The sequence below is a fragment of the Telmatherina bonti genome (assembly GCF_933228915.1).
Source record: "Telmatherina bonti genome assembly, chromosome: 14".
In the NCBI taxonomy this organism is placed as follows: Eukaryota; Metazoa; Chordata; class Actinopteri; order Atheriniformes; family Telmatherinidae; genus Telmatherina; species Telmatherina bonti.
The window spans coordinates 10,951,159-10,974,496 of NC_136612.1; the positions used below are offsets into that span (position 1 = coordinate 10,951,159).

At 41.6% G+C, this 23,338-nt stretch overlaps 1 protein-coding gene across 1 annotated transcript in view; it reads left to right on the forward strand.

Annotated features, from left to right (window-relative positions):
* The window catches only part of LOC306764978 (uncharacterized protein), a 37,162-nt gene that overhangs the window by 10,352 nt on the left and 3,472 nt on the right, over nt 1–23,338 (forward strand). Inside the window, exons 2-10 of the mRNA XM_079252291.1 lie at nt 5,099–5,175; nt 9,471–9,536; nt 10,375–10,431; nt 10,540–10,632; nt 10,722–10,827; nt 11,698–11,712; nt 11,799–11,843; nt 17,070–17,135; nt 17,649–17,800. Coding sequence (XP_079108417.1) covers nt 5,137–5,175; nt 9,471–9,536; nt 10,375–10,431; nt 10,540–10,632; nt 10,722–10,827; nt 11,698–11,712; nt 11,799–11,843; nt 17,070–17,135; nt 17,649–17,800 — 639 coding nt within the window. The 5' untranslated portion in view covers nt 5,099–5,136. The remainder of the gene's footprint in view (nt 1–5,098; nt 5,176–9,470; nt 9,537–10,374; nt 10,432–10,539; nt 10,633–10,721; nt 10,828–11,697; nt 11,713–11,798; nt 11,844–17,069; nt 17,136–17,648; nt 17,801–23,338) is intronic.

Here is a 23,338-nt window from a genome sequence, read left to right on the forward strand (position 1 = left end):
CCCAGCTCCAGTCACAGAACGTATAAGGGTCCCAGCGTATCCTCCACAATCAGGAGGAACCAGTGTCAGTTTCCGTTTACCCTGACCACCTAAAATAAATAGTGTGCAGATAAAACTAAATTATTTGCACATTGATGCGAATTTAGTATAGTTTTACATCCATTGTTTTTATCCCTACCTGTAGCTTTGTACAGTAGCCGTCCTCCAGTTAGCCCTTGCATCTTAGGATATTCATTCTGAAGAAGTCCAAAGAACTGCAAAAAAATAGAATACTGCAATGCCTGCAATTATCTTAGAAAACATACAAAATGTAATTATTTATACATTCATTAATTTAACTTTGCTTCACCTCTTCATGGCTCATGTCCTTGGACATTGTGAGATGTCTTTTACCCAGTCCTGCCTGGGCAAGCTCAAACTCTTCAGAGGAAGTTGGTGTCGTTTCCGCATTGCAGTTCAACAGGTAAACATAGAAACTGAAAGGCTTCCATGTCTTTAAAGATGGTATCCCATGAATCTTTGCATTAAATATCTTTCGTTTTCCAAGATAACTTTTATTTACAAAAATTCCTGGGAAAGATCTGAATACAATGAGAAAAGTGAGTAAGATGGAGGCACAGTTAAAATAACAACACAAACTTGTAAAAAAGCATTTAAAAACTGTTCTTGAAAAAAACTTTCTGTATTTTCTGAAACCTTGTCATCTCCTGATCTACAGTAGAAGGTTGCTGTTCCTGCCTTCCTGCTTGTGCTGGCTGGTGGTGTCCCTGAGAAAGGTTTTGAGTGAGCACAGTAATAAGGTTCTGTGCGGCTGCTGCCACTGCTGAACTGTGGTTGGCATTCTGACAAACATACCAGCCAAGACAATCCACATGTAGAGAAAACAGGAGAAACAATTATGAGGCCTGTATAACTAAAATAAATTAGCAGAAGCATTATAATGAATACTGCATAAACAAAGATCTGTGAGAGACTCACGTTTTAATCATTATGGGACTTTTTTGTCGTTTTTTTCTGTTCATGTCCTCTTAAAAAGTAAAAATAAAAAAAGACAGATGTAGCCTTCTAACAGTTTTCGGCAGTTTTGTGTTGTGTAGTATGATCAGAGAAAGACTTCGCTGCTATGAGCTGCTCGAAAAATACTGATGGTTTCAAATGAGCTAATGGGTCACCAAAACGTTAACGATGTTAATCATAAATTTAAATATTTGTAATCAAGTCATTTCAAAAACTTTGCATATCTGTGGGGGATGGTCAGCACCCTATACACCCCCACCTATAAAATTAGGATTATGTTAGTGTTAGCATTCAAAGGCTGCCTGTCCATTATCAATCAATCCACGAACTCGCGCTGATGTCTGCTGACGAGAGCAACCGGTAGCTAGCCTGCCTAATGGCAGCTATTTAACATGTTATATGGCAATTAACCCAAACAATGGCATGAACAAGCAGCGGCAAACGCAACAAGTATTTGAATTTCTCCTTTCACCAACACAGATGCAAACAATCAGGAGTAGGTGCAGTTATTAAAAAAAAAAAGAAAAACACTTACCTGATCGTTAGTGCCGACTGCGTTACCTGAAGAGGCCGCCATCTTCCCATGAGATACGGTCGCGTTAGTTTGAGGAGCGTGGGAAATGTCACCCGTGACGTGGTTGTGAGAAATGCTCATAATTTAACACTCTTGCAGCGTAATTGTATAAAGTAATGACTGAAACAACTTTAATAGCTTATCTTTTTTGGTTCCACGGGATGTATTTTCGATTTACTGAAGAATAATAGTTTGTGCAGCAGGTGTTTAAAAAAAATCATGGCAATTTCTACGGTTCCTGAAGGCAACATGATGAAGGGAACACGGTCAGCCTCCTGCGCTGTGCTGTCAATCATTCCCGTTATCTTTAGCCCCGCCCACACGCCACATCAGGGCCACAAGTTTGAAACTGAAAAACAGGAATCTGAAAGTTAAATATAAAAAGAGCAAAGTGAAATAAAAATGTGAAACTGTGAATGAGGTTTTGAAAATGACAGAAAAAAAAAATCTAAATTTGAATCGCTAGATTCTAAAACTGAGTAAATAAAATCTCAAACTCGCAAAATAATCTAATATTGAAAATTAATTTTTAGAAAAAATGTGTTTCAAAAATAAATTATATAACCCCTTTGGAATTAAATTTGATACTAACATTGGATTCACTTTGTTTTATTTTGTATACAATTACCTGTTTTTCAAAGTTCACCGTAAAAATTTGACTTTCATTTTCAAATGAATTTTAATCAGTTTCAAATATTTTTTTCAAATAAACAAACAAATTGGCCCTGATTTAGCTCCATAGAGCCCGGCCACCCTGCGGAGGAAACTCATTTCAGCTGCCTGTATACAAGATCTCGTTCTTTCGGTCACGACCCACAGCTCATGACCATAGGTGAGGGTAGGAACGTAGATCGACTGGTAAATCAAGAGCTTCACCTTCTGGCACCCAGAAAAAAATCAAATTTTTTTTTTTGTTAAATTATTATTATTTTTTTTTCAAATAAATAAATATAATCCATCACAAAATTTTGGTCATTTTTATTGTTTTTATTGATCTTTTTGCTTGTCATCTTGGGCGTCATAGCAGCGAAATGATGGTCTGGCAACTGTGTTGTCTTCAAGAAAAAATGAGTAGCAAAATAAAAATTTTATACTTTTTTTTAATCTACAAAAATTAGCAATATCAAAGAATTGTGAGAATCACAATTTAAATCGAATTGGCACCCAAAAAAATCGGAATGGAATCGAATCGAGACAAAAGCATATCGTCACAGCACTAATATTAATCGTTTCTCTTATAGTGATAAAAATCCCAAAGATCCCTATTTTTCCTGTTCTGGATGGTAGCATCCAGAATGTTCCAGGGATCCAGATCTATGTTTGATATCCTGTAAAACCAGTTTGGAACTTCCAGACCATGGTCCTCTCTGAGTCCTATCTCGCAAAGAATCCCTGGATCCACACGGTGAGCCAGATCACTCCCGAACCTGCAGGTTTTGTTGCTGACAGACGGACGGATAAATGCTGGCAAAAACACAACCTCCTCGCCGGAGGTCATAAATAAACGCTGCAGAAAGACAGAAAGAGCAGGAAATGATTCAGGATCAGAGATTCCTCTCAGTTTCTAAACATATTTTTGATTTAATGATTAAATGATCTGATATCAAACTATAAAAAGAATCTGAGGAAACAGTTTTAGAAAGCGGTGATGCATACAGCCGAGTCATATCTGAAGCTGAAGATCTTCCACGCTAAAGCTTGGCTGGTTGGCTGCGTTTTGTAGAGACGAAGGAGACTTGCTATGACGTTACTTTCACACGTCCAGGATCACCGCAGCTCTTTTTCATCTGGTTTGAGTTCTGAACACACGTGTTCCTCTTGTTCTTTAGATCCAGCACGGATGGTGAAATGCAGTTCAGGTGACATCAAACCACCGGGATCTGCAGTCGTTAACCCTTTATAGGGAACTCAATGAAATACTTTGAAATTAGACATTATAACCTAAAATTGTCCTTCTGGTATGTAGCAAGACCTTCATTCTGTTATGTTAACAACAACAACAAAAACAAAAACAGTTTCATGCCGAATATGAAAGAAAACAAAGTGATCAAAAATAGTGACTTGCCCCATAAAGGGTTAAGAGGACTTTGTAAGACAGATCCTAAACCAAGAAGCAGGTTCGGGTCAGAAAAGACGTCCGCAGTCCGATCAGCTGACTGATGACCTCACAGCCAAACCGAATGTTGTTCGATAACTTTAAGCCAGTGGTGATCAGTTCCCACCTGTCTGCCACCGGCCAGTTGAGCTCTACCAATGTTTTCTATCAATCTGTTGGTTTCCTTATATAAACTATTATGAATTGGCTTCCATTATGTTTTTACTTCTCTGTCTGTAAAGCGTCTTGAGATGGCATTGCCGTGATTTGACGCTATATAAATAAAGTTGAATTGAATTGAAATAAATGTACTTTTTGAGTTATTAATATTTAGACCAAATAAAGAATCTGGAGGCTGAGATACGTGACGCCTGAACATTGAGGCGGTGTCTCGAGCTGCGTTTCCATTACATTTTTTTGCAAAATAAAAGCGATATTTGTAAGTTTTGACAAACAACTGCGATTTGCAGAAGTTTCCATTGGACAGTGTTTAGCGCATTAGCCTCAAGTCTCGTAAAATCTCATTCCTCTCGCGAGATATTACGAGAATTTCGGCTGATGCAAATTAGCCACGTGGCGTTATTTTTTAAATTTTTTTTCTTGCTGCGGAGAATCTGGAGCGACTTTTCCAAGCTTTTCTCCCTCTTTTTATTTCTAAAACTCTGAAATTCAGCGTTGTTTGTTCCACACTGCGGCATCTCTACCATGATCTGGTCATGACCCCCCACGTCACGTCCGGGGACATGTAAATGCAAAAAAAAAAAAAAGTTTCAATTACCTGTTTGCAATATTTTTATATATGAGAGTGTAAATCCTTTTCAGTGATATTTGAGACTTTTTTCAAAACAGGTGTTTCCATTTGCGGTTTTTTTTATTGCGATATTTAGTTTTTGCGTAATTCCAGGTGTGATAGAAACGCACCTTCTGTTAGATCACTGTGACGCCTGAACAACGATGCCAGATCTCTGTTCTGCCACCAGCTTTGTGAATGCAGATGGAAGGAATTGTTCTTTAATTTGCACATTTTCTGACGTACAGGTTGTTAAATGTTACATGAGGAGGCTCATACACACACACATTACACACATTTCTGTGTGTATGTTCTGTTTATAAATGAGGCCCTGGGTTTGACTTTTGGCCTAGGACCCTTTTCCATCCAGTTTTTAGTACCAGTCACTTGTCCAGACTTTTGGTGCCCCAGTTCCAACTTTCTTTTAATGTATTGAAGACAATAAATTGAATCTGAGCTGATAATTTCCATGAAATGTCAAAATGTTTTCGTTTCATGGCCTGATATGTTATTTACAGTGTTCATGTGAGATTTGCAAATTGAAATGGGTGCTGTCATACGAGAATAATGTTTTTGTTTGATCTAAGATCTCCCTCTCATAATGGCTTTCCCTTCCTTTCAGACTCGTCCCAAAGTAAACCGGAGGTTTATTGTGACAGCATGACATCACTTCAACCAAAGCATATCCTCATGCTCTGTGTAAGTGTCCATCTTGCATCTCACACACGTTTTTGTTTGATAAGCTCATCAGAAATGAATTTAAGTAACATAGCGTCCTTATTACATACAGCCAATCACAAGGCGGCAATACAATGCATCTGGTCGTGTAGACATGTCGGAGTTCAAACTCAGCATCAGGATGAGGAAAAAAGAAGATTGAGTGACTTTAAACCTGACAAGGCTGTTGGTCTGAGTATTTCAGAGACGGATAATTTACTGGGATTCTCACGTGTCAGAGGAGAACGCACAAACTGGTTGGACATGATAGAAAGACAACAGGAAGTCAGATAAGTACTGGCTCCAGCCGAGCCGGTGCCATTCCTGTCAGTAAGAACAGGAAACTGAGGCTACAATTCACACAGACTCACCAGAACTGGACAATAGAAGATGGAGAAACTGGTCTGATGAGTCTCCAGTTCAGCTCCACGTTCACATGGTAGGATCAGAATCTGCTGGAAACATCATGACAACATGGATCCATCCTGCCGTCAGGATCAATGCTTCAGGCTGGTGGTGGTGCGATGGTGGAGGGAGAGTTTCTTGTCCTAGTCTGGCCTCTTAGTACCAGCATGACATGGTTTAACCAGCACAGCCCACCTGCTGACCATGTCCATCTCTTCATGAGCACAGTGTAGCATCTTCTGATGGAAACTTCCAGCAGGATGATGCACCATGTCACAAAGCTCACATCATCTCCACCATGACGATGAGTTCACTGTCCTCCAGCGGCCTCCTACATCGGCAGCTGCCAGAGAGGAAGAAGCAGAAGCGGTGGAAGCGTTAACAAAGGAGGGTACAGAGAGGTGGGCTCCACGCTACACTAACAGCTAACTCCTAAAACCAGCCATGCCATCACTCCTGCCCTCCAGTGTCCGCTACCTTGACAATAAGAAATCCACAGAGAGGAGACCACTAAGTTCCTCAGAGTGCAGATCTCGCAGGACCTGGTCTGGAACAAGAACACCTCAGTGTCATCGTCAAACGGTTCCAGCAGAGAAACTTTCAGGACTTTCTTCAGAGCATCCTGACACTTTCCATCTCAACATGGTGGTCCAGCTGCAGTACGTCTGACAGAAAAGCCCTGCAGAGGACAGTTAGAGGAGCAGAGAGGGTAACTGGACTTCCCTCCATGTCCAAGCCAGTGCAGGAGCAGGGCCCATTGTCAGGAACACCTTTCACACTTCCATTTGTTTCACTTCAGCTTTGTTTGTACAGTGCCACTTCACAATGTCATCTCAGGACACTTTACAGACACATCTATTCCAGCCGAGTCATAAGAAACAGCCTAGCTATAGAAAACCAACAGATTGCATCAAATCTTGACCTCAATCCAATCCTCCATCCTGAGCTTCATGAGGCGACAATGAAAAGAAAAAACTCCCCTTTAACAGGAAGGAAAAACCTCCAGCAGAACCCGGCTCAGGGAGGGCGGTCGTCTGCCTCGACTGGTTGGGGTGGAGACGACAAGTCAGAGAGACCAACATGCAAAGCAGCTTTTATCCAGAATCACCTGCAGAAAGAGGAGAAACATGTTAATGATGCCAATACTGTCATATGTTTCTACATGACAGAAAAGGAGCAGAGAGATGAAGAGGAAGAGCTCAGTGCATCATGGGACGTCTCTCAGCAGTCCAAGCCCATGGCAACATAACTACGGGATGGCTAGAGCACCCATAACTATAAGATTTATTATCAAAAAGGAAGAAGGAAAGTTTTTAAGCTTGATCTTAAAGGAGAGAGGGTGTCTTCCTCCTGAACCCGAACTGGGAGCTGGTTCTATAAAAAGTGGCCTGAAAGCTGAAGGCTCTTCCTACCATTGTATACTTTCCAAACACTCTCTGAACCGCTGCCATCTGGCATTAAAGGCAGAACCTCCAGCTTCAATCATTTATTTTCCAGTAGCAGGAGTTAATATTCAGAAATCATTGATTTTCCAGAAATCACATCAGTGTCAGGTCACTCTGCCAGCTGAGAAGGGAGAAATAAAAGGATAATGCTCTTTTTGGTATTTTTATTCTTGTACTAATTAAATCAGCGAGTGTTACCACCCTCCAAAACTGTACTGGTTCTCAGAACTTCTTATTTCCAGCTCCCTTTGTAAATTCCTTTCAACTTCTGGTGGTTAAAAGTGAAGCCAATGCTGTAGTGCATAAAACCGCAGTTCCCTCTTCATCCACTAGAGGGTGCAGAGCAAATCCCCATAGACTCCCATGTTAAAAAGACCAACTTCACAGCAGAAATAAACATGTTTACAGCCTGGTACAAAAATCCATTTCAGGTTTAATAAGTCTGGTTTACCTTCATGACAACTGTGGGGGGAGGGAATTTTTTTTTTTATAATTAATCTGTTAATGACGGTTTCATGTCGAAATTCGGCAAACAATCGATATGTTGTTGCAAGAAGGTAGAGTTTAGCACAACCGCAGTTTTAGCTGGTTAAATGTGATTTAGTCCGTCTACCTCCGTTAACTGGTTAGCACCTGGTAGCTCGGGGTTAGCTCAGTTAGCTGTTTGTTAAAGACAGGTCTGAGTTCACTAGATGTCAATCCTCCACCCCCACTCTTACAGACCCCCTCTCAGCTCCACCTCCTTGCCATTTTTGTATTTTCTGGGAGAGACAGGAGTCTCTGGCAAGTTGGCAACCATGGGAACCGCTCAGTGAACTTCAGTTCAGTTCTTCAGAAACCTACGGGTGACGTTACGGAAGCTCTGTCCATCTTTTATACATAGTCTATGGTTTTCCTCCTGCAGCCCTGAACCAGCTTCTCTTGCCTTTTCTGCTGCTTCTCACCTTTCATGAGGTGACTTAAGCAGCTGTACCTGTCGCTGCTTTGATTTAAGCTGAGATAAAACATCCACATGTGCTGAATTTATCTCAGATGATGAAACAGGATCATTACCAGATGGTGAACCACGCAACACCCAATCCTATGCTGATCATCTCGTCTTCATCCCTGATAAAGAGCATAATTCTTCCTCTAAACTCTGATTAAATCCAGCTTCAACCAAGAAGAAAAAGGCTGGACTGTCTCCTCCACACCTTGTCTCAGTGTTTGTTATACAGCAGCTCCGTGATGCAGGACACGAAGGACTTGGCCCAGTTTGGCCTCGGATTCCTTGGAGCAGTGGAATTCCTGTTCCCTCTCCAGGAACACAAAGACTCATTCAACATGTCATGAAGACTGGGACTTGGCAGTGTTCTGCACTTTCTTTAAACATCACTGCATCTTGCCGTTGCCACACTGTTGCACATATTTTCAGCGTGTTTATAGTCAGTGGCAATGTTAGAGGGGGGCTGGGGGGGCTACGGCCAACCCAGTTCTAACTGGTAGCTTGTGAAGATGATAACATGGAAACAAATATAAATCTTCTTGCTTTATCATCATAAATCATTTATCATTATTTGTAACTTGCTTTTAAAAGCTAAAATTAAATAGCTTTGTTGATTTTAATTGCTTACTTGAATTGTTTTAGTTATTTTACCCTTTTACGATCAATTTTGCGTTCGAAAAAGTTTTATTCGAATCAAATTTAATAATCAATAATTATGGAAGTTGATGGATATATTTGTTCAGTAGAGGCAATCTTATAGCTAACTGGTGTGAGAAATCTGAGTGGACATGGGACTGCGGTGATAAAACAGATCCATACTTCAGACAATGGATTGGGGTGGCAGTGGCTCAGGTGGGAGAGCCGCTTGTTGGCGGTTCGAGTCCTGCTCCTCCAAGGATGATTGTTCTCTGAGGGCCGGATAAATGCAGAGGGTTGCATCAGGAAGGGTATTCAGTGTAAAACATCTGCCAATGCACCCAATTCGCTGTGGTGACCCCTTCAAAGGGACAAGCCAAAAGAGAAACAACAACTTCAGACAATGGATTCCAGCATCTACAAGAAAAGCTAAACTTGTGTTGGTTGGTTGATTGGTTCCAAGGGACCCTGCTGGGAAACTCATGTCTGCTAAATACACATTGATTGGAATCAGGTGTGTTGCAGCTGGGACACTAGGAAAACCTGCAGGACACCGGTCTTTGAGGACCAGGTTTGGTAATCCCTGCTGATACATCTAACCTGTCTTTGTTACACTAAGAGCAAATATGTTGGGGTGCTTGTTGCAACTTTGCAAAATTTATTGTCAGAGGATTAATCTGGTTCAGATGTTCTGCAGCAGGAAGCATCTAAAAGCTTCAGGACCACTGCCCTGGAAGACAAACTTTAGATAACTTTATAAGCTATTGTTATATGCAATAATTCATTAATGCTGCTGTGTCTTCTAGGTTTTACTGAGCATCATCAACCTGTCTGAGGGAGGCTGTTGGGACTATCTTAACTGGGACAAATGGGTATGTATTCTTCTGGCATCTTTTTAGTGCTTAAAAAAAGAAGAATTTCTTTGCAATCCAGCTGCCTGGAAGAGGTGGAATCCAGGAGGGCTGAGCGAAGGTTGTAAATTAATTCGAAACAAAGCGAGTAATGCTGTTTCGTTCCAATCACTAGTGGCAGAAAGTTTACGGAAGGTTAGAGCATGCTCAGTGATGGTCCTTCGTCCCTGCTGTAGCTGGAATAATTCTGGTATAGAAGAATCAATGTACAGAAGAAATGCTGTACAAACCAGGCGCAGGACTGGGTGACTGCGCCGTTTTGATCGCCTCGGGCCTCTGGAGAGCACGTCCAGAGAGGAGGGAGGTGATATAGGCAATTTTGGAGCATTTGGTGGTAAATTAGCCAGGGCTCATTTCCATGGAAAAGGAGCACTGGAGCAGAAAACCATTGCATTGGAGTGGAACCCCAGAGTAGTGGTTAGAAGTGGCCACAGGGCTGGAGGCATGAGCTGGAGAGTTTTCAGGGCATATTTGGAACAACCCATGAATAAGGAATTGCAGTAATCCAGTCTGGAAGTAATAAAGGCATGGACTAATTTTTCTGCATCTTTCTGAGACAAGATGCCCCTAATTTTTCCAATATCACGCAGGTGGAAGAAGGCGGTTCTAGAAACCTGTTTTAAATGTGAGCTAAAAGACAAGTCCTGGTCAATAATGACCCCAAGATTTCTCACAGTGGTACTGGAGGCCAGATTAATGCCATCCAGATTAATTACATAACTGGATAATCTTGTCCTAAGTTTTGTCCCATATTAAAAAAGAGAGTTTTACAGTGAATATTTCCTGTTTTCTTTTCCAGAAGGAAAAGGTGATCAAGGATATGACAATAACCTTAAAAAATGCCACAAATCCAGGGGTAAGTTGGTGGAACAGGGATAAAAAATGTGATTGTGTTTGAATATGTCTAAAATGCATATTGTACAGACTTGAACTGGACAGTGTGTGTATGTCTGGATCCCTGCAGGACATAGTGAGGTGTTCTCTGAAGAATTACTGCAACGGGATAAACAGCACTAAAGATCTAGAATTGTGCTTCATTGAATCGCACTGCTATGAGGTGAATATGATCAACTAAAATTCCTTTGTTTATGATGTTTGGCTTTAACTTTGCTTTAAAAAACAAATTAGTTTTTTGTTTGATCACAGGACACGCCGATTGGAAATTGTACGAACGAGTCACTCGGCAATATTACTATTTTTCACTTAAGATGCATCTTAGCCAAAGAACTCAATTCCAGCAAAGCTGATAAAGGTATCACTCACACAAACTGCATGTCATACTGTGTTTAAAACATAGGTGTAAATGGCTTTATATAAATATTACCAGGTATTGTTAAAATGTCTTGATTTCTGCTGTGAAGTTGGTCCTTTTAACATGGTAGTCTATGAGGATTTGCTGGTTTGCAGCCCCTAGTGGATGAGGGGGGAACCACAAATGTTGGTACTTCCGCGTAGGTTTCACTTTTAACCGCCGGAGGTTGCTGCGTGCTCCAGATGCATCTCACACCCTGCATCATGTCTTTGCTGGACTCTGTTCATTCGTTGTGCTTATCTTTAAGTCCGATGCTTCTTTGTTTGTTCTTAACTTCTTAAAGTTTCTTCAAATAGCCCAAGTTTTCATCCAACTCAGGGGTGTCCAGCTCCGGTCCTGGAAGGCCACCACAATCCTGCAGGTTTTCCATGTATCCCTGCTCCAACACACCTGACTCAATCCGTCATCATGCAGGACTTTGTTCGTCATTTAATGTGAACCAGCTGTGTTGGAGCAGGGACACATGGAAAACCTGCAGGACAGTGGCCCTCGAGGACCGACTTTGGACACTCCTGATCTAACTCCTCTTTGGGAATCACCATGTCGGTTAGAGGTATAATTTATGTCTGCGCTGCCGTTAGCGTCGTTTGTTCCTGCAGCTAGAAAAGTGAGCGCATAATGAATTCCTACAACGGACTGCTTATTAATTAACTGTATAAATTGAATTTAAGATCTGAGGGGTTCTCAGGATGTTTGCAAGGTACCATATATGCAGTCACCAGGTTAAAAATTGATGTAATTTTACTGTAACTTTTCATAACGACAGTTTGGTTTGTAGTCACACAGCTCTCTGTCTCTCTTGCCTTGCAGAATGTGGCGACTATGGTGAGTACACACTCGGCTGTGTGTCGGGACGCGTGAATGCTGCAACCACATCTGCTGTGTTTCTAATGACTCTGCTTTGGTTTTAGGACAAGTCATCAAACAGTACTTAACGATCTTCCCAAACATCCAACGTAAGTGTCACTTTTTATTTCCTTGCATCAGAACAAGAAGTCCGCTGGTTTGATCCCCGGCTGGGGAGGAGTTCAAACAGCGGCTTTTCTGTGTGGAGGTTGCATGTGGTATGCATCTTCCTCCCACCATCCAGAGACATGCACGTTAATGATCACTCAGTTCTCCCTGGGCGTGAGCGCGAGTGGGTCTTTGTCGTCGTGTCGGTCCTGCGATGGTCGAGCGACTTGTCCAGGTGCACCTGCCTCTCACCTGTCAATCACTTTGAGACTCCTGCGTCTCTCTGAACCCTGAATTAGACCTTGAATTTGTATTTTACATACTAGAAAATAATGCTTGCTGGTGTTATAACTGCAGTCCCTAAACGTTCACCTGTTGTGTATTTCACATTGATCGTCACTCAAAGATCCATGAATACATATAAACACATTATGTTTTATGTTTTGGAGTGTTTGACAATCTGCCATTTAAACTATATTAAAGCATATTTACAAGCCCTCTGGGAAAAATGGTGACTCATAGATGTGTGAAATATAAAGAAAAACAGAATGCAGTTGTTTACAGATCTCATCAACACGTATTTATTTCCCGAACAGAACATAAACAAGATACCACCTGATAAAACTGAGACGTTTTACCATGAAAACTGAGTTCATTTTGAATTTGATGCCAATATTGTGTTTACTTTTTAAAAAAAAACAACCTTCAGCCTTGCGTCCTGGCATACAGAGATTCCTCCTCATTCTTTATAACATTTATGATTTTGCTCTACAGATGGTTAAAACACCAATTGTAGACCCGGTTTTCTCAACTTGGTGAACTTTGTTGTGTCTGAGAGACTCTGCCTCTCTGAAATGCTCCTTGTATGTCACAGACCTGCTGTTGTACACCTGCAGTTTTCTCTTAGTTATAGCAGCAGTTTATAGAAATATAATATATTTAACATGACAGTATTACATAAGGCTGTGACCATATGCTTTTGTCCCCTTTTGATTTGATTCCCATTTTTTGGGTGCCAATTCGATTTAAATTGCAATTCTCACAATTCTTTAATATTGCTGATTTTTGTAGATTAAAAAAAAAATGTATAAAACTTTATTTTGCTCGTCATTTTTCTTGATTTCAATGAGGAAAAAACAACACAGTCACAACATCAATCTGCTGCTATAATGCCCAAGAAGACAAGTTAAAAGGTCAATAAAAACAATTAAAATAACAAAAATTTTATAATTGATTTTTTATTTATTTGAAAAAAACAAAACAAAAAAACTTTTTAACTTTTTTAACTTTTTTTTTTTTTTAAAATTTTAAAATTGTGAAGCAAAAAATCCTCATATTCAGTTTTTCCACCCCTAGTATTACAGCACAGTAAGTGGGCTTTAGACATGTGCATGGTGCACTGTGCAGCTTGAACACCAGCTCTAAAGTCTGTTACAACAAAGCTGGAGTTTGTCTTGTCAAGGTAACTACGGGGTCAACCTGGGTTTTTCTGTTTTACGATGCTGGTTCACTTCTTACGCCTCTAAATATGCCGAATTTCGACATGAAACTTGTCATAAACAGATTAAGTATAAAAAAAAAATTCACTCCCCCCACAGTTGTCATGAAGGTAAACCTGACCTATTAAAGGGAAAATGGACTTTTCAACCAGGCTGTAAACATGTTTATTTCTGTTGTGAAGTTGGTCTTTTTAACATGGGAGTCTATGGGGATTTGCTCTGTTTTGGAGCCCCTAGTGGATGAAGGGGGAACTGCTACTGTTGGTACTTCCACGTAGGCTTCACAACCGCTAGAGGTTGCCGCTTGAGTCAGAACTGCACTAAGTTCAGTCATGCTTCTGGATCTTTCTTTGCTTCCTGGCAATAAATTTCCTGAACTCTAACTTTGTTTTATCGTTGTTGTTCAAAACAATTAATGTTGTCTGAGTTAACGACATAAAGGATTGTGTTATCTCATGTAAACAACCTTTGTTCCGGATGTAGCTTCATGATGTTTCACAATGAGCCAGTAAAGGTTTGATGGTGCTGATGGACGGATCTTATCAGCTGCTGATAAGAACGAGTGAAATATGCGCAATAAGACAACGCACAAACAGGAAGCACATACGGTGACAAACCATAACCCCAATTTAGACATTTTAGCTGTTATCGGTAGGCTACAAATGTAAATTTGTTGCTCATTTCACAAGACAGAGAAACAAAGTGATGAGAAGCCATCAGCTAAACACCAGAATGTACACTCAGCCACCACTTAATCAGGTCCACCTTGCCAGTACTGGGTTGGACCCTGTTTTCCTCCAGAACTGCCTTCATTTTTGGTCTCACAGATCCAACAAGGTGTTGGAAACATTCCCGCAGAGATCCTGCTCCATGTTGACATGAAGCATCACACAGTTGCTGCACATCATGATGAGAATCTCCAGTTCCACCACGTCCCAAAGCTGCTCTGCTGGATGTAGATCTGGTGACTGTGGAGGCCGTTGGAGGACAGTGAACTCATCGTCATGGTGGAGATGATGTGAGCTTTGTGACATGGTGCATCATCCTGTTGGAAGTACTTTAGAATCCCAGTAGACCAGCAGACCAACAACCTGGTTCAGCCGGACCTACAGTGCCGGTATTTGAACCAGGTTTGAACCAAAAGTTTGGACACACTTTCCCATTGGCTGCAATGGAAAAGTGTGTCCAAACTTTTGACTGGTAGTGTATGTGTCAAAGAACTTAGGTACACTAAACAAATGTATTGTACCTAACAAAGTAGCCGGTGTATAAGACTGTAAAAATAACCTGTAAGTTTATTTATTGACCCATGCAGGACACCGTAAAGTCATTGGATCATTTTAGACATAAACTGCATGTTTAGTATTTTGGTTTATTCCTTTAGTTCCTCCACAAGTTACTTTCTTAGGTTCATGGACTGAGTTTTCTGCCATTTTAGATGAAACATCGGCAACACCAATATCAAACATGGCTTGTATGACATCAGGACCAACGTCCCAACCAGGCACACCAAGCAATGCAACAACGTCCCAACCAGGCACACCAAGCAATGCAACAACGTCCCAACCAGGCACACCGAGCAATGCAACAACGTCCCAACCAGGCACACCGAGCAATGCAACAACGTCCCAACCAGGCACACCAAGCAATGCAACAACGTCCCAACCAGGCACACCGAGCAATGCAACAACGTCCCAACCAGGCACACCGAGCAATGCAACAACGTCCCAACCAGGCACACCGAGCAATGCAACAACGTCCCAACCAGGCACACCGAGCAATGCAACAACGTCCCAACCAGGCACACCGAGCAATGCAACAACGTCCCAACCAGGCACACCGAGCAATGCAACAACGTCCCAACCAGGCACACCGAGCAATGCAACAACGTCCCAACCAGGCACACCGAGCAATGCAACAACGTCCCAACCAGGCACACCAAACCCAGGTACTGACAAGCATCTTGGAGAACGTATAGACAAGACATGTGAGTGATAGTTTATTTCATTTCATGTGTTTCTCACATAGACCGTATATGGAAGATGGACGAAGCCTCCGGCAGTTAAAAGTGAAATCTATGCAGAAGTGCATAAAACTGCAGTTCCGCCTTCATCCACTAGGGGCTCCAAAACAAAGCGAATCCCCATAGACTCCCATATTAAAAATAAACCAACTTCACAGCAGAAATAAACATGTTTACAGCCTGGTACAAAAGTCAATTTTCTCTTTAATAGTTCAGGTTTTCCTTCATGACAACTGTGGGGGGAGTGAATTTTTTTCTAACTCGCCCGTTTAAAAGTAATTTAATCTCGAAGTTCTGCATATTTAGGGGCGTGTCCTTTTGATTGACAGGTACCCGATCTCCCGCTTCAAGTCAGAAGAATGTAGAACAACCGCGGTTTTTAGCCGGTTAACAACATGACTTAGCTTTAGCCCGCTTACCTCCGTTAGCTGGTTAGCTCCTGTTATCTCCTAGGTACACATAACTCGGAGTTCGCTCGATGTCAATCATCCACCATGATGCTCACAGCCCCCCTCTCAGCTCCACCTCTTTGCCCATATTTGTATTTTTCGGCCGAGACGACATGCATGCCCTTGCCAAGATGGTGACGGTAGGAACCGCCCACCAAGCTTCAATTCAGCTCTTCAGAAACCTACGGGTGACGTCACGGAGGCTACGTCCATCTTTCTATATACAGTCTATGGTTTCTCACAGCATTTCTGCACATACACGTATACAGTCTGGATGAAGATGTTTCCAAATGAGCCACTTCAGAGACGTCCACTACAGTGCAGCTCACTAAACAATAATAACTTCTCATAGAACACACACCACACTCGTGCATAGACTGGTGGTCGTGGTTGTGGACTGGTCCCTGTTGGGTGGACTTCAGGGCGTGCCTGGTCCTCTGTTGATGCTGTGTTGACCCTCCACCAGTGGTGGTGTGTGGGTGGTCGGGAGTGGCCTTTGGGCTCCTGCAGTCTGTCTACCCTGGGTGGCCGGTGCTCGGTGGAGTCCACGTTCACTGGTCCTGACCTACTGCGGCCTGTGCCACCTGCAGGGGCGGGGCTCTGGGGTTATCTTTGGTGTGGGGTGGCAGTCTATCAACCAGGTCTCTCGGTCCTCCTGGCCCGCCTCTGACCTGTATGTAGGGTCATGCAGGGTCACATTGGCATGATGACTCTTCCTCCAACACGCTCCAGTCACCGTGTCGTACTACAGGTTTACTCACCAACCGTTTTCTTTGTGTCTTTCTGGTTTTCGCTGAACTACATGGTTTCTATTTAACCTCTCTGGTGCTTCGGACAGTCGCTGACTTTGTCTTTCTGTGGCAGCAGGTTGTCTGGAATCTGTGCTTGCAGTGTTTTCAATGTGCTGTAATTCTGCCTCCTCTTTGTTTTCTTTTTCTTTCCCTTCTGTTCTTTCCATCCTTCTTCTAATCCCTCCGGTCAGGTCCAGCACTATGCAAACTCTGTAATACAATTATTTAAAATAAACAAACAAACAAATACAATGAGACTTCAGACTAACAAGACAAAGTAAATGTCCAACCCAGTCGCCATCATTCTGCTGCTTTAACGCTGGACAAGCATTAAAGCCTAATACTCACAATACGTCAGATATTATAACAGTAATAACAGTAAAAACGAGGACAACAACAATAATAATAAATTCAGGTTAAAAACAAATCTTCTGTTGGTGATAACTATTAATTTTGTCCCATCCAGATGAAAACCCAAGGAATAAAGAGCATCATGGACATGAACGCAGTTCCGGGAAACAAGAAGATAAAGGCAAGTCATTTATTTATTTAACCTGTTTCTCACACAGCACGTTTGCATCCATGTAAATCTGTTTGCATGTAGATGTCCTGCACAGTCGGCTGTGGTCTGATACAAACATGGATGAAGATGTTTCCAAACCAGCCACTTCAATGGACACTAATAAGTCATCCAATACGCTGCAGCTCACTAAACAATAAATCGTCACATTTCATAGATGTATAAACGTTGTAAATACCAAGTTTGGCTCAGTGGAAGAGGAACTGATACAGATGTGCTTTCATAGAACACACGTATTTAGTAAATATGATATTTTGTAGATATTTTCAATGAGCAGAGAAGAATGAGTCAGAAAACAAATTAAAGAGAAGGTAAAGCATCACTGTGACGCTGCTTTTTGATACTTGATGGATTAAAGGCAAAAATGAGTTTTTGCTGCTGATCTTCGGTCAACAGGATGAAACTTTTAAGCGTTTCCTTTTCAAGCTCTGATATCGTGTCATTTTTTTCCTCTGGTTTCTCCAGAAACAACAAACATCGTCCAGGGCATCTTACTGATGTTGTCTGTGGTTGTTAACATCATCCTGCTTGGCTGGTGTCTCCACCAGCGGAGGAAATGGAGCAGGAGGCGCCAGAGGATGTCCATCGATTTAAATGACGCGGTAGCTAATACAACGGTAGGTCTTCAGACCAGCACGTTGCATCTCCACTTTCTCCAAACTTCTCTCCAGACAGTGAAAACCTTCCTGGTGACACTTAAAACAAGGTTTATTTCAGCTGTTGGCCAAAAAGAGGCTAGCTCCCCATTCAGCCCTTTAAATGTCGACAGAACAAGTCGCCTTGTAGTTTAACCTCAGAGACCATGTACACATGTAGCCTGGTTTTTGTAAAACCAAATATCTCCAGCCAGTAAAAAAAACTAGTCCACACAACCTTGTTTATCAAAAGCAAATCCTGCCACACCTGTTTGCATAACCGCGTCGTTCAGCACATTCATAAGCATATAAAACCTTTAGGCGACAGTAGCGCCGCTAATCCCATCCAATCAGAATAACCTTCTGTCTCCAGGAGACTCCTGTTGGGCCCCTGGGCTGGGAAGTACTGTCGGCCCCGTCTCGTCCTCCAAATGTACCACGTCTCATTGTAGAAAATAATATGCAGGTTTATTCTTTATTTAGTTGTGTTGACATATCTATAACATTATCGTACTGAACAATATTGAATAAAATAATGAATGAATAAATAACAGCAGCAGCAGATCAAACAACCCCGTGAAGCTTCCTGAACAGAAACATCTTATCAACATGACTTTTCAGACACTGCAGCCACAACATGAGAAAACCTGCAGATACTTTCACTAAACACTGCACTGAAAGGAAGCGCTTTCTTCTGGTCTCTGCTGCACACAAAGCTCCGATTATGTCCTTAAAATCCAGATTATGAAGAATGTCACTGATCATAAGTGTAAGGATTTACTGACTATGTTCCCAGTTTGAGAATGAAATATGATCTAAGACAGTTTCTGTGGTTTATGTGCTCCAATGCAGACAGACTTTTATTATTGACAATCCATCAGTCTCATTTTTTGCCGATAGTAAGTTCGTACTGAACCAGTCTACGTCATCCCCCAGAGGCCCGTTCTAATGAAAATGAACACATGCTTGAAAAGTATGATAACTGCTTGTTTTAAGTGTCAAGATGGATCTGACTTGATGTAACACCATTCACAGTTTACGCCACACACACAACTTTCTTTGTTAAAATGAATAGCAAACGGTCATAAAGCTATAGACTGCAGATTTTTCTATAAAAACGCACATACAGTAAAAACTCTTGTGCCCGGATCTACTAAAGGCTTGCATGTACTGAGACGTGTGCAAAGTAATTGCACATGCAAGTAAAAACATTCCAAGCAGATCTATTAACAGCACGCATGGAGGGTGTGTAAAGAAGGAGACATGGAAACAAAGGAGACGCAGAGAACCTGTTGTTCCCTCTTGTGAAGATTTATGGGATGATTGAGATAACAATCCTAAAAAAAAATGGCTTATTCAGCATTTTGGAGCTGAATGTGGAGAGTAGACACACAAACACACACACACACACCTGGGCAGATGAAAGATATTGCGTGTTGCAACTTGGATCCCCCAGATGTGCTGTCCAGGGTCTGATGTGATGCTTAGGGTTACTGGTTTCAGTCATTTACTGAAACCAAAAAGATTTTTTTCCCCAGTTGCTGGATTTATTTTTTATTTTATTCACTTTCTAATGTCTTTATTCCGTCTTTTTAATTCATCCCGTTTGCATTTAACCGTCATCATCAACTTTTTCATAAATTTGCTCCCATACAACCATTATTTGTGTGTCAACACAAAGCTGTGAACCACATTGCGCAAACCTTTATTTAGAGTCTGTAACACGTTTGGACCTGCCTCTCATTTACACAATCACTAAATCACCCGCAAACTGTGGGTCAGACCCACAGAAAATTCTAGATTGCACACAAAGATTGGGAACATAACAGATCCGGCTTTCGCTGTGCCCGTGTGACTACATGAGCCATTGCGCATCCATGTCAAAGAGCTGGGCTTCGCATTCTGAGTTTGCACGTGGGGGGGTGGGATTTGGCGTGGTGGCAGCGGGTTCACGGGTGGGTGGTGACGGGAGGACTGAACCTGCAGCAACAACCATCCGACAACAAGCCGCCACGCTCGTCATCGGAGACTCCATCTTCTGGAACGTCCGTCTGAGGGGAGCTCTCACCCTGGTGTTTCCCGGCGCCACCGTGTCAGACGTGGCGGAGAAACTCCCAGACGTGCTGGATTCCAACCCTCAGGTAAAACGTGTCATCATCCACGTGGGCACCAACGACACCTCCAGGCAGCAATCTGAGCTTTTAAAGCGTGATTTCACTGAGCTTTTTAATAAACTGCCATCACTCCAGCGGAACGTTTTCATCTCCGGCCCCACCCCCACCTGCGGCAGAGGAGTGGGCCGCTTCAGCAGGTTGCTCAGCCTGAACACCTGGCTCTCCTCTGCCTGCAGCACCCACAACGTCAACTTTATAGACAACTTCAACGTTTTCTGGGAAAGGCAACATCTTTTTGGTGCACATGGCCTCCACCTGAACCGAGCTGGCACCCGCGTTTTGTCCGCCAACCTGGCCTATGGATTACAGCATGCACGTTCCGCTCATCTTCCCACACCTGCACCAACTAACCCGTCCCACACCGATTGATGTCCCCCAGGTCCCTGTTCCTATGTTTTTAGTTCCACCTCTGGCACATATAATCCTGGACTTGGATCTTCTGTTCTTATTCTTAATCATCCAATCCCTGTAATCATTACTCAAAGATATAAAACCAGATTCCATCATAGTTCCTCTGCTAACCTTAATAATCTCAGAACTCCTCCAAAGCATCAACAATTCAACCCTACAGTCCATAAGTCACCTGTCACTGTAAACATAGCACTTTTAAATGTACGTTTCCTTTTTAACAAGTCTTTCATTATCAATGACCTGATTTTAGATAATAAGGTTGATTGCTTATTTTTAACTGAAACATGGCTGGGTACAGATGCACCAGTTATTCTCACTGAGGCCTCACCACCAAATTTTACTTTTTTATTCTCCTTTAGAAGTCACAAGAAAGGTGGTGGTACTGCATCAATAACAAATAAGCTCCTAAATAATAGACAAATACTTTTAGATCAGTACACCACCTTTGAGCATCATGCTTTTGTTTTTAACAGTCCCCCAATCCTCTACATCACTGTTTACAGACCACCCAAACATGATGCTGCTTTTATCAGTGAATTTTCCAAACTTTTATCAGCAATACATGCCGCCCACAATCTTATCATCATATCTGGTGATTTTAACATACACATGGACAATCCCTCTGATTCAATGACAAAAGGGTTTTTAAGTCTATTAGATTGTTTTAACTTTACACAACATACTAAACAGCCGGCTCACAACCGAGGACATACATTGGATTTAATTATTAGTTATAGCTTGTCAGTTAGTGTGTCTTCTATCGTGGATTTAGCCATATCAGACCACTACTGTGTGTTTTTTAACGTCACCAGTTTTAACCAGCGAGGGGCCCCAGTGAGAACCATTAGGAAACGATGTATTACTTCTGAAGTGGCTGAGAATTTTATTGAAATTTTATACCAAACACCTTCTGAGATCTTACCTGCTTCCTGCGATTCAGTTGTTAATCAGTTTAATGATAGATTAAAATCAGCAATTGATACAGCAGCTCCACTTGTATTAAAAACTGTTAAAACCAAACTGAAGCCACCGTGGAGAACTGAAGAAATAAAAGAGCTGAAACAAAAATGCAGAGGAGAAGAAAGAAGATGGAGAAAAACTAAACTTGTAGTGCACTATGAAATCCTGCGTGATCACCTAAGAATCTGTAATAACACAATAAAACAGGCAAGAACTGATCACTTCTCATAACTCATAACTGTCAACAAAAGCAATCCAAAGTTCCTTTTCAAAACTATTGATATTTTAATAAACACTGGTTTTAATAAGTCCTCCATGCTACCATCACAAACAGCATGTGAGGACTTTGCAGACCACTTCAGAAGTAAGATCAATGCTATCAGATCCGGTCTTTTATCTAAATGCAGTGTTGATTTTAACAGATCTGAAGCATTGTTTTTACCCGAGGAGAAGCTGGAGAGTTTTGTCCTGGTTGATACAAAGATGCTTGGTCGAGTTTTCTCCCAGCTGAACCCAACAACCTGCCTTTTAGACCCCATACCCACATCACTGTTCAAGAAATTTTATGGCTTCTTTGAGTCTGAGTTTCTACTTATAATAAATTCCTCTCTTCAGACAGGTGTCTTCCCCACTGCCTTTAAAACAACGGTGGTGAAGCCCCTTCTGAAGAAGAGTAATCTGGATCCCAACATTCTTGATAACTACAGACCTGTATCCAACTTGCCGTTTCTTAGTAAAATGATATAAAAAGTTGTTTTTATTCAGCTAAATGAGTTTTTAAACAGGAATAATATCTTAGAAAAGTGTCAGTCTGGTTTTAGGACAAACCACAGTACCAAGACGGCCCTTATCCAGATGCAATCTGGATAAACACAAACTTTCTGTCCTGGTGCTGCTGGATCTCAGTAACGCTTTCCATACAGTAGACCACCAGATTTTATTAAACAGACTCAGATGTCAGATGGGCCTCTGAGGTACTGTTTTAAAATGGTTTTATTCCTATCTCACAGATTGACAGTTTTTTTTATAAGTATGGATACATGCTCCTCAAAGACTCATAAAATAAAATGTGGGGTTCCCCAAGGATCCATTTTAGGCCCATTACTTTTTAACCTGTATATGTTGCCACTTGGGGATGTCATCAGGAGACACGGCATTGATTTTCACAGCTATGCTGATGATACACAGCTTTACATCGCCGTGTCTCCTGATGGCCTGGAGCCAGTCAACACCCTTTTAAACTGTATTTTAGATATAAAGTCATGGATGGCAGAGAACTTCTTACAGCTCAACCAGGACAAGACTGAAGTTTTAATCATCGGTCCTGAAGACAAGAGAGAGATCATTTCATGCAAACTGCAGAGTTTTAAATCCTCCCAGTGTGTACGAAATCTGGGTGTTATTTTTGACTCTGAGCTGAATTTTATTCCACATATCAGAAATGTTACAAAGACAGGATTTTATCCACATTTCAGTATTACGGGCCTCGCCTATGGAACAGCCTGCCTGAGGACCTCAGGGCTGCAGAGACTGTTGATGTTTTTAAAAAAAACGCTCAAGACCTACCTTTTTAGTTTAGCTTATAACTAAGTTTTAACATTCTTATATTAACCCATATTTATTCTTCTTTTAGTTAATTTGATTTATTTATATTTTTTATGTAGTTATTTACATCTTTTTAGTTAATTTGATTTATTTATTTTATATATTTATTTACATATTAGTATAAATTTTATTATTTTATGGGCTGCACGGTGGCACAGTGGTTAGCACTGTGGCCTCACAGCAAGAAGGTCGCTGGTTCGATCCTTGGCTGGTTTGGTCAGTGGCCTTTCTGTGTGGAGTTTGCATGTTCTCCCCGTGTATGCGTGGGTTCTCTCTGGGTACTCCAGCTTCCTCCCACCATCCAAAGACATGCATGTTAGGTTAATTGGTCACTCTGAATTGCCCCTAGGAATGAGTGTGAGCTTGAGTG